At 36.6% G+C, this 12,507-nt stretch overlaps 1 protein-coding gene across 1 annotated transcript; it reads right to left on the bottom strand.

Annotated features, from left to right (window-relative positions):
- Nucleotides 1-5,776: 5,776 nt before the first annotated feature.
- LOC113295901 (RNA polymerase sigma factor sigC-like) lies at nt 5,777-9,215 on the bottom strand. The gene is made up of 7 exons (XM_026544234.1): nt 8,962-9,215; nt 7,986-8,155; nt 7,325-7,894; nt 7,009-7,239; nt 6,673-6,813; nt 6,374-6,574; nt 5,777-6,118 (listed from the first exon to the last, which is right to left on the bottom strand). Exons 1-7 carry the CDS (start codon nt 9,053-9,055, stop codon nt 5,837-5,839), a joined length of 1,689 nt encoding a protein of 562 aa, XP_026400019.1. The 5' UTR covers nt 9,056-9,215; the 3' UTR covers nt 5,777-5,836.
- Between the last annotated feature and the right edge of the window lie 3,292 nt (nt 9,216-12,507).

Raw genomic sequence — 12,507 nt, 5'->3', positions numbered from 1 at the left:
TTTTGACCCAACAATATTCATCCCATCTTCATACTTTACGATAGACCAAGTGCCAATTCTGATTAGAGCATTAATATGAACATCCATATATGGTTGTCCTCCAATTAGGTTATATTTGGAATAGCATGTTGGCTCCATGAACTCTGAATCTTGTAAAGGATGTTTAGTTGCAGTAAGACATAATCTCTGCATAGGGTTTTTGATACCAGATTTCTCCCTGGTCATCATCGGATGTTGTTGTGGATCAATATGAGAAGTTGCAGTATATCATGTGACTACAGATATGTGGTGATCATTGTGTGTGACTGATGGCTAGGCATCTTCATGTACATTACTGCTTGTGACTGATGGCAGTGCAGCTTCATGTACAAGACTGTTTATGTCTAATAGTAGTGAAGCTTCATTTACCGGACTCGGATATATAGGTTTGCTCAGTCGTAGCATGTGATGGCAGTTGCAGTGTTGCATTACCAGTATGTGTATGATTACCAGCTGATGCTCTTAGTGGTCTGAAATAGGATATGAAAAAAATCTCGTGCTAGGTAATGAAGCTTGTTGACTTCGCATGGGGCTATCCTGCTGCTTTGGGGAAAATAGAAAAGAGATTTCTTCAAATTCGACATGGATAGAAATATATATACACTCTATTCATCTATCTATGAAGGCACATATAACTCTTATGGGAACTGCTATAGCCGATTAACACACATGCCACTGACCTGGGTTCTAATTTATTAGAGTTGTAAGACCTAGGACAAGGATATATAGACCAAACAACCAAAAACGTTTAGAAATGAGTAGTCCAAAGTTTTGCTGAATAAGAGCTCAAGAGGAGTGTTCTTGTCAAACTGGGACTTAGGTATTCTGTTGATCAGATAGCATTCAGTTTGAAAAGCTTCAGACCAAAATGATTTTGGCATGTGCACATGGAATAATAGAGCTAATCCTGATTCATTTATGTATCTTATACTACGTTCTACAAGAACATTATATGGTGATGTATGTGGACAAGAGAAACGATGGATAATGACAGACTCGTTAAGAAAAGAAGTGAATTTTTTATATTCACCCGTATTGTCAGATTGAAAGAATTTGATTCTATAATTTGTTAGGTTTTCAATCTGTTTTTTCAACTGAACAAAGATATACAAAGCATCTGATTTTTGAATAACAGGAAACACCCATGTATAATGTGAAAAAACATCCATTAAGAGCATATAATAACGAAAACCATTCCTAGACATATGAGGTGAAACTCAAATGTCTGAAACAATCAAACCCAATGGATTATCAAGAACAGTACTACTAACTGGAAATGGAAGATTCTTGCTCTTACTAATGTGGCAAGAATGACAAAAATCAAATGTTTTATTTGTTACTGTGAGAGAGAACTGATTGATGAATCGACGGACAGTACGGGTCATTGGATGACCAAGGCGTTGGTGCCAAACTGGTAGAGTATTTGAGATGAAGGTATTGGGTTGAATGTGAGAATCGTCATTGCCAACACCATCAAATACATATATCCCATTTCTATTCCGCTCCCGTAGCGGTGTTGTTCCCGTGCTTTTGTCCTTTACAACAAAGAGATATGTGTGAAATTCAAAGAACACATCATTATCTTTACAGAATTCATGCACTGAAAGTAGATTTTTTTTTATGGTTGGTACATGATAAATATTATTGAGCTGAAAAGTTCTTATGTTATAAGTGAAAGAAGCTTTACCAATATTAGAAATTGGGGGGGCTTTATCATTGCCAACCTGAACTTGTTCGGTACCATCGTACTCATGCGGTATGCTGAGATTTTTGATGTCAGTTGTCTGGTGATGCGTAACACCAGTATCTGTTACCCAACTGTTGTCTCCTTGTCCTTGAGGTAGTGCAATATAAGTAGCATGAGCTCGCTGTTGAGGTACAAAATCTTTGTCAAAACCATACCAGAAACGTACGGCAATATGATTTCTAAGCAGGTTGATTGTTAAACCTTGGACGCTAAGCATTTCGGTTTTGTGAAGGTTGATTGTTAAACCTTGGACGCTAAGCATTTCGGTTTTGTGAAGGCCGATTTTTGAATCTTCTTTGATTTGGCCTTTGTGAATATGGTGCAACACCACCACTGGACAGATTAGCTAGTGATTATTGAAGTAATCCTATTTGTTGTTCTAGACGCAGGTCATAAGTGAGAACATGAGCTTTGAAAGTCTTTATATCCATCTCACTAATCGTACCCAGCGCAGTTACAATTGGATCATAGGATTGTTAATTCCATTAACAATGAAAAACTTCATATCATCATCAGAGATAATATATCCCGACGCTGCAAGACCATCAGACAATGTCTTAGCTTGATTGAAAAATTGTTGCATAGTTAGATTACCTTTGGAAAGTTTGTGCAACTGTCTGCGAAGATGCATCTGGTGCGCCTTTTCTTTGGGGAAAACTCTCTTTCTAGGGTCTCCCATACAACTTTTGAGGTTTCTAGCCATGTAACCTTGCCAATTACAAATTCTAATAGTGAAGATACTAGCCAACCTAATAGAAGTTGGTCTTGCTCCTCCATTTTTCATATGCAGGATTGATTTCTTATGAATCTGGAAGATTGCGTGTGGGAATATGTTGCGTCCCATCAACGAATCTCATAAGCTTGTGCCCTTTGAGAACAGGTTTGAACTGTGTTTTCCATAATAGAAAATTAGTTTCTGTAAGTTTATTTGTGACTAGATGATTCATGTGAACTTGTTGGAGGATATTGGTGTTTGCTTCCATTAATAAGATAGGTTTTGATTGCGTGGTTTTAGGATTGAGGGATGATACCAACTCAAGAATATGATTTGGTGAATCTTCCACAGTAACTTGTGAAGATGAAACTGTCTATTTATATAGATTTTACAGATTACAAAGTCAGTATACATATTCTACAATTAAGGAAACTACCATACATAAAGTAGGAAAATATCACAGAAGACTAGACTATGTTGATAGACTGTTGTGATGGTCATCTGAATTAGTCAGTTCAGAGATTACAGGCAATCTGGCAAAACTATCTTTGACACCATCCACGGTCATAAATAATGAATCCATGTCAAGCATGTATGTCTGGTGAAAATATTATTATCATCTTGTTTCATAACATTCGCCTCTTTCCTACTGATAACATATAAAAGGTTATTGGCTCTTAAAATTGTAAGACCTCCTGAAGAAATAAAGATGCAAAAGGGAGAAATGAGAATAGAAACGGCAAAGTCATGGGATAAAAAAGAGCAACAAGATAGGGGTTAATATGTCTCAACCAGCAGAAAATTTGATTAATATTATGATGTTGGAGTAAATTGATATTTAATAAGATAAAATAAGAAGAATTAGCATTCATCTTCGTAGGAAATATAATCCAACTAAGACAAAAGATTCTTGGAGAATAATATGGTTATCGTGTTCGTTGACAGAGTAAAATCATCATAATATGTGGGTCCACGTCAAACAACAGTATTACCTTCCTTGTTATAAAGCTCCAATAATACCAAGAAAACCATGAGCAGCGACTACACAGTAGATCCATGTACAAAACACATACATGTACAAGTATAATGTACACTTATATGTCTAGTAATACCAGTAATTGTTGGGCTTGGGCCTTTTGCAACTCGACCCCATTTCATCAGTTCGAACTCCGAAACATGATCCATAGGTGACTGTTATGGCCACCACTAGGACCGGTCAAACTAAACTCAGAGGAAGCGTCAAGTGGTAACTCGAGAGTCGCTAATGGTGGCATAACTATTGGGTTGTATGACAACTCTAATGGCTGGGTAAAGCTTAGCTTACATCCATCTTTCCATTAGTCAACTTCCTTTGCATGCAAGCTCAAATTGTTAGGAAAACCGTGGGTCTCCTACTTTAGGTTCGTTTCCACATTGAGGTGGATTTTCTAATTGGAATAGAAAATATATTAGGAAAGAGTTTAGTTTCCTAGTTGGAGACTAATACTTGGTGGTCAAGTTTGTGTTCTCTATATATATGAATAGAATTGTAGGTTTATAGACATCCAACCTAGAAAAGTGGTAAATCCTTGTGCTTAGGATTTTGTTCTCTTTGTTGGGAGGATCATGTGCTACTGTGAAGGTTAATGTCGGTGTGAGGAAAAACTTGTAGAGAAAGGATTTTGTTGTTATAGTGTTTAGGATTTGGGGCTTTCCCCTAAACCTAGTTTCTAGTGTTTTCATGTTTTTCCTCTGTTAGTAGCATCTATGAAGAAGGTGTAGAAAAGAAAACATGAGGCTGGTTAGAGAATTGGTTTCTATGATTTCTTTGACGGTGTTCTTGGATATGTCTACTCTATGAGTCTTGTCTTGGGTTGCGGAAATAGCATGTAATGGTCTTCAATTTAATGGAAGTTTTTCTGGTGGTGTTGGCCGTGGATGTAGCCTGTATAGGTGAACCACGTATATCTTGTGTTGTGGTTGTGTGTGCTTGTTTATCTTCGGTCTCTCTTATTATTCCTTTCATATCTGGTACAAATCACCAATTACCCTTTGTGATCTTGTGTTCCGCTGCAGTCGGGGTTCTAATTTCCCCAACAACTGATGTCTTATGATTCTTTTACTTATCTTTTTTACGAACATAAAAATTCATTCAAAATTGCCATGCGGGTACAAACTTTTCTTTTATTGTGTCTTTGGGCCGAAGTTCCTCCCACGGTCATGAATTACGATTCCACGTCGAGCATGTATCTTTTAATTCACTATTATTTAGTTTGGTATCATGGCTTTTTGCCAGCCTATGACATGTATAAAAAGTAAGTTCTCGGATGTTATACTCATTGCAAGACCACCCAAGAATTAAAGACACAAAAGAGAAAGATAGTAGCTACCAATATTTTTCACCTTGGAAACGCAAAAGAACAACAAGATAGGGATTACAATGAACCAAATAAGAGTAAACTTGGGGTTTTGGAGTAAATTAATATTTGATAAAGTTGAAGAAATAGCTCTTTATGCTGAGATGATTTTTAATAGTCTCAAACAAGCTCCTCGACCTACATGACTCCATCTCAAAGATTTGTTGATCCCAGTAAACATAATTACGGTTGTCATTTTGTATAAAAAATCTACTTATGGTCTCAAACAAACCCTTCTAGTTGTTTAAAAAAAAAAATTAGTTCATTCTTGATCTTGGCAGATGTAATTTTCATTTCTGGTGGTCACATGAATTGTTCTAATAAACTGGAAGTTCTACTTCTCTTCTCGATTCTTTAATTAGTTAACTTGATTCTGAATTTGTAATAAAAGACAATGTTTTGGAACTCTAGAATTCCTTCGGGATTGTGTTTCTCTGCTTGCCTTGGTTAGCTTTTCATGATAGAGTTAGAACAGCGGACAAATTGTGCAGTTGGGGACATCAGGTGCATAATACTTGCGTCCTTTGTGAATCTGAAAATGAATCTTCATGTCATCTTCTTCTTCACTGCCACCTCTCTCGACAAATATGGAATTCTTTGATACCATTTTCTTACAGATTCGTTTTACCTGCGATGGTGATTGATCTCTTTAGATATTGGCCGCACATTAATTCATCCGTCAGAGATGGGCAAAGCCTTATGGTCTTTCTCGCCTGCAACAACCATTTGGAGAATTTGGCTAGAGCGTACATACATATGAAGAAAAAAATGAACCTGTGAATCTATCGTTGATTGGGTGTCACGGATCAAGTGGGAGTGAGACCCAAAAGACGAAGAAAAAAACAGCAAATTTGATCAAGTTTGGTTTAAAGAAATGTTAAAGACCATTGCAGTCAAAATGAATGATCTAGTTATTGATTTTATTTTTCTGAAGCAGTTTTACAAGTCCAAATAATGGCTTAAATTTGATAAATTTTCCTCTTTTCTTACTTTGGTATAAGCTGATTTTTCTATTTTTCTTATCCACTCTTTTGTAACATTAAAAAGCTTGCCTATCTCCTCAAGTGACTTGCATTGACCATCCCAAAGCCCTTGTCTTAGAATCAACACTTGTTTTTCTCTTTGGTCCAAGTCTTCCAGTAGTTTATACACATCTTTTTGCATATGTTGCTTCATCACTACCTCGTCCGGTATTTCAACTGATCTGTCTGGTGTAAATTCCTGCATCAACACACACGCAAGCTTCAACATCTCGTCCCCGTAAGAAAAAACGAAAATTCGCAACATTTCAGTTTTATGTTGCAGCAATGGCTGCCCATCTCAAAAGAAAATATCTATCTCGCTAAACAGTTAACAGTCTGACATTTCGTGGGTAAAAAAATCTAGCTCGCTAAACAGTTAACAGTCTGACACTTCGTTGGTATTTGTTAAGAAAGTGAAACATGTGGAGAACAATATAGGAGTTTGTGGTCATACCATAAATTTGATATTTATGTCATCCCCAAGTTTCTGGTCGATAGAGCCTACAATTCTTGGACATTTGCTAGCCAATCGAATTTTCGCCAATGACAGACCCGTAAATGCAGCGATCTCATTATCATCAGGATACCTCCCATATAGGCTGTGAAGGGTTTTTCTGGCTTTCTGTATCTGATATATAGCTCTAGCTAGAGTCGCCTACACAAAGGAAAACACAAACATTGTATAAAACCCAGCTTTGGCTAGGTGCTGGACTTAGCAAGTGCTGCAATGAATAATCATAATTGCTCACATACAGGTAGTTGAATCCCGCGAGAATTTTGTGCAACATAGGCTGACATTGATTTTCTGATCCAGTACTGAACATAGGTAGAAAATCTGTATCCCCTGGTATGATCGTACCTCTCCGCACCTAGAAGGACGCCCATATACCCTGCCTGAAAAGGTTACGTGCATAGTTAGTGGCATTCGCGGAGTAATGAAAATGAATTCAACAAGAAAAATATAGTATATGACAGGTCATCCTCAATTGCAAGGACACCAATATATCCTAAGATCACCACTTTATTACCTAAGGCTAAGACTAGTGTCGAAACCTATAAAAGTTCTAAGTAGGAACAGAGTTGACCTACCTGGAGTAGATCTTCTAATGATATTCCAACTCCACGGTAGTTTCTTGCAAGAAACAAAACTAACGAACGCGTGCTCTTCAGAAGTTTATCTCTGCAATACCAACCAAAATGCAAACGCTCCTTCAACATTTTCTCATCAATCCTAGCTGCTTCTGCCCAGCTGCTAAAGCTTGCCATCCTCCCAGTTTCTTCTTCGAGCATCGTTCTGATTCTTTCCAAGTTCACAACCTCCTACAATATTGACCTAATACAGTCAAAATCTCACTTCAAACTTTTTATAAATGGCAAAGAAATCACAACATTGAGAAAGATATACCTTCACACCCCTTGACATTTCTGATTCGTTTTTAGCAACTATAACTCTTTTACTTCTTTTGTTAGACGAAAAATTAGCCTTACTAATTCTTTTCATAGTTGGTGATAAATAAGAAAGCTTGGCAGCATTTTCTAATGCTCTTTTCCTCTTTGATATTCTCTCCTCTTTTCTTCCGGAGCGAACAGTTATTACATCACCTACTTCATCATTTACGCCGCCATTCGTTGGAGAATCTTCAGGAATTACGGGAAGTGGTAGGGACATATTTAAGGTTGCTGCTGCGGGCGTTGTTGCTGTGGTTGTTTTAAGGTTCCTGGATAGACAGGCATGGAACAATTTTAGAGCTCCAAGCCTTCCTAATTGGACCATGATATCTTTCTCCAATCTTATGAGTTCCTCGTCGACAAAAATTTCTTCAACTTTCTCAAGACTATTCACTAGTAAACCAAAATACGATGTTTTGTTTGTATGAGAACTTGAATTAAGTATAGATCTTTCATCTTGTGTAGGTGTTGCGATGCTGTGAAACGGATCGTACATGATTATGCCGGGGCCTTTTTTAGTTTTCAACTGAAATAACAAAAGGCCTAGATTAGATGTTATGTCCCTAAATCCTAAAAGAAAACGTAAAATCCTTTGAGCATTTACTATACACACTGACCTTCATTTCTTCCCTTTCTATTGCACTACTACTTTCTAAGATTTGTACAGCTGCTGAAGAACACGCGGAGACCCTAAAAGAATCCTTAATAAGAGTACTGTCACTTTCATCAGGACTAACAGATATTAGGGACACCCTTGCTGATTCACAAGAAACCTCCTTGCCTCTTACTGCAATTTAAGAAAAAACAAAAAATCAATGACAGAATCCAAACTAGTAGCAAAGCACCTAGTGATGTAATGTAAATTACTGAATTAGAAAGATGGATGTCGTATTTATGCTTGATTAGAAACGTCGTGCTTCCAATTACAATACACAAAAGGTCTATACACACTTCTTCCGCCGTGAAAGACTTGTGGTACACCGTGAAACTTGCAATTATTCTGTAATTGGAGCTAATGTTCAGGATGATCAAAACTCTGAGCCGTGTTCTTGATTAACCAACACATCTACCATGCGTGTACATGGATCATACCTAAGAGCAATTGTCAAACTATCTAATCCCTGAAATGGGTACACCACCAGCACAAATGGTCTATACGGTATATGGTGAGACTGTAAAGTATTTTGTAATTGGAGCTAATTGTTCAGCATCATCCAAAATCCTGAGTTCTTGTTCTTGATTAACTAACACCTCTAATTCGCAAAATACACACATTCAAGATATTACCACACCGTTCCGTAAAGTTATAATCAAACCATCTAATCTCTAAATTGATACACCACCAAATTATGCACCCATAGATAACCTTTATATCCCCAATAATTGCTAAAAAATCATACAATCACAAACTTATAAAGATTTATTAGAAGTCCTTAATTCTAAATAAATCTTAACTGACGTGGGACTACTCTGAACAAGATTCGAACTCATGTATTTTACGAATTGAGTTCCAAATCAAATTACACAAAATTAGGTCACAAAATAACATTTGAATCAACAAAAATGAGGCATTGAGATATAGAGGGTGCTTACCAGAAGGTGGGAATTGTTGTCTGTTTGTTGATGAATTGGTGAATATAGAAGACTGAATTGGAGAAACCCATTTCAAGTCTAATCTGAAATTCATTCCTCCTCCCAGAACTTCTGAGATACGGTGGTCATTAATGTCTGAACTGTACCAGTGAGAATGAGAATGGTGGTTGGTATTGTGGTGATGAGAGAAAGTGAAAATGAAAATTGAGATATATTGAATGTCTTTACTCTCCACCACCAATTTCCCATCTCCATCTTCCCCCACAAATGATGATGATAAAAATATCTTCGCGCCTTTAAAATAGTTCTGCTATTAAGTTACTATTTACGCTCTCAACTTGTTTTGGGGCAACTGCTAGTGAAAAGTGATATGCTCAGCTAAATTAGCTGAGGTAACAGGCCCGCATGCCATGGCTGGATGAATCAAGGATAAGTAGGTGAAATAAGGCATTTAGCTATTTCCCTATCGTCTTTTGCTGCAAGTCACGAAAAAATAACAACTAATAAAATAGCCCATGTTATAGCTAACAATTTTTTTTTGATTTTCGGTGTACCGTCCCTGAAGAATTTGAAACTATGATAAGGGATGAAAGGAATGTTAGCAAGAAGTTATGTAATATTACGGTTTATATTAAGTAGTTTTTGCATCAAAAAAAAATAAAAATAAATAATAGGCCTGCATGACTCTTGTTTACTCTTTTTGGTTTAAAATGATACGCTGGTTTCATGTACAAACCACACATGAAACATTCGTACCTTTTCAAAACGGAGGTAGTACCTATCTCTCTAACTCAACCGGTTTATCTTAATTTATTCGTAGCGAATTATTGAGAACCATCGAGCATAACATTATATCCTGCGAATTATTAAAGAATTATATTATTGGGGCTTTAAAAGGCTGGGTTTTTTGGGATTGTATAGAGTCACGAAATAGTAATCCACAGAACACTTTATTCTGATGTTTTTTGTAATACCTGATATATCCTCAATTTCATTGGCGCTTATTAAAATGATTAATCTAACTAATCAATATTAATTACTGGATTAGACTAATCAAATGATTAGTCTTTTGCAAAACAAAACTTGATTCTCTTGGATTTTGAAGAAGGAAAAATAGTGATTTTGGTGAATTTTTTTTGAAAATCTTTGAAGAAAAATGATGAAACTCTTCATCACAAAACTCGGGATAACCTTATAAACAACTCCCAATAGCAATTTTATTGATTCAAATCCGTTAAAAATCATAGCAAAATCTGAACTTTTTACCTACTACGGAAGGAAAAATGTGTCGAACCAGACGTAAGTTAGGTAAGTACAGTCGGAAATTGAGGAACTCCCAATTGTGAATATGAATAACGGATGGGAAGTGACGAACTTTTGGCCGTTATTTTGCCCAGAATCACCTGAGTCTGCATTACTGCTGGGTTAACATGTTTAGAAGGCAATTTTCTCGTCCGTAAATGAATATGTAAGTTCAGAAATTTTGACTTTCAACATAAATACATACTACGATTCAAAAGTGGTAATACTTTCATTAATTAGACCATAATAAAACCCATTACATAGTTAATAGATCCCCATTACAAAGTTTGTTTTAATAACATTGATGTAGTTTTAGAAAGTGGTAAGTAAAGTATCGTTCACTCGGACTTGTGTAGACTTGATTCTAGACTTAAATATTAATTCTAATAAATATATACAAAAAGATGATAACAATATCGGGAGAAACTGGGGATCAAGATTCCACCAAAATCATAACATAAAGTTCATATATTAATTATTTTAACAGTTATAGCTCAATAAATAAAGACACGGACTCTTATTTTTGCCAAGGAATATTCTCAAAATATTAGTTGTAAATCCTAAGCATGGGACATCAAAACATCTAAGCAAGCATGACTCATCAAACGAGATGACAACTAATTAATCAAAATCATAATTCAATTTTAATTAGTGCAAAAGTCATATAAGAATTAAATGTAATTACCCACGTATGATATTAGGCTTCCTCCTTCATCCCAGTGTTTGGGTTTAGCTCCTCACGGTGAAAACACTCTCAAAAGATAGAAACATGGCTCAAAAGGTGTTTTTATTGAAGAAATATTTGAAAACAGAATTTTGCAACCCTGTAGCAGTGTTACAGACGTCATCGTTACAATTTATAAGACTGGGGAAGAACGATAGTTTAATAGTGTAGCAGAACTGCGACTGTCTGTGTTGGTCCAATGTGTTTCGTCTCCTTCTTCTTCAGCAGCAGCAGAGTACTTTCCTGTAACCCTGATTTTTACTTCTGCAGCCTCCCTAAGCCTCCGTATCGACCCAAAATCCTCGATTTCCTTTTTCAGGCTCCTTCCCTCTCTTATATACCTCACAGTCCGATAGATATCACAAGAATATCTTGTTTTCTTCCTTTATTCTCACGTACCTTCTGATAAATCCAATGGTCACCCAATCTCGCAGAATATATACTCTTTCCTTTTTCTCCATGTACTTTCCAGTTTCAAAACAAAATATCGAGAAAAGCTCACCTCCCTGTTTTATCGAACCTATCCATTTTTCTCGAAACTAACTTAACTACCAACCATGTTACACTATAACAGGCCCAATCCAACATAACTTTGTAACAAAAACCGAGAAGAACCCTACAGAAACCTCTCCAAATATAAAACCGAGAAACCTATCTCCCTATTTTGGTTAAACTCGGTGATCTAGCCCAAATTAGTCGATCCAAACAACCAAACTATCCTTGTTATGCTCTAACAGGTCCACCCAAGCAAAAAATTCGCGATTGAATCTCTCTAAAAAACTTTTAAAAATCCAGCCCTAATTCTGGCGGTGAGCTGTGAACTTTTCCTGTCAAAACACAGAGTTTAAATGAAGAGGATGGGTTACCCCCTAACCAGAGTAGGGGTGTGATTAGCAGCTGCCTGGAAATGGTATGCCCCTTAGTAATTAGGTTACCCCTTATCCAAAATGAGAGTCTGAATATAAAATGTCCTCCCACGAACACAAAAACCACTTTTCGAGCCAATTTCGCCGCAAAATCTTATTTCTCCAAAAACACCTACAAAGACATAAAATAACCAAATAAGTACCAAATCTAGCACTAACAATATATACAATTGAGAACAAAATAGACACATAAATGCGTCTATTAAATACCCCCAAACTTATTATTTTCTAGTCCTCGAGCAAATCAAATCTAGAAAATAAAATCCTAACTCACTGTCGCAGGCATCGTGGATTGCATTTAGCGTTTGCAACAAGTCTTTAGACCCCTAGATGTCCCTAGTGGCCGAGTTATAGTCTCGGGAGTGATTACCATAGATATACCCACAAAACCTTTACTCCAGACCCTAGCTATCTACGCAGAACCTTGGAAGGAACTAAAGAATCTCATTGGTTGGCATACTTATTGACTACATGAGGAAGTACCCTGATGCGAAATTCCAATTGATGTACACGAGTTTACACTCAAGCACACTAAAATTCATATATAAGTGACCAAGGTAGTTAATATCGTGTATCGGTATCATAACGGTCGGG

This window comes from Papaver somniferum, chromosome 7 (genome assembly GCF_003573695.1).
Source record: "Papaver somniferum cultivar HN1 chromosome 7, ASM357369v1, whole genome shotgun sequence".
Taxonomy (NCBI): Eukaryota; Viridiplantae; Streptophyta; class Magnoliopsida; order Ranunculales; family Papaveraceae; genus Papaver; species Papaver somniferum.
This window is presented reverse-complemented; position numbering and strand designations above follow the sequence as displayed.

Bases quoted from the DNA above. Each gene is read 5' to 3' on its own strand.
- LOC113295901 (XM_026544234.1), bottom strand. From the start codon at position 9,055: ATGAATTTCAGATTAGACTTGAAATGGGTTTCTCCAATTCAGTCTTCT. The intron at 6,814-7,008 runs GTAGGTCAACTC...TAACCTTTTCAG, and splicing joins CATTAGAAGATCTACTCCAG to GCAGGGTATATGGGCGTCCT. The intron at 6,575-6,672 runs GTATGTGAGCAA...TCCTTTGTGTAG, and splicing joins CTCGCGGGATTCAACTACCT to GCGACTCTAGCTAGAGCTAT.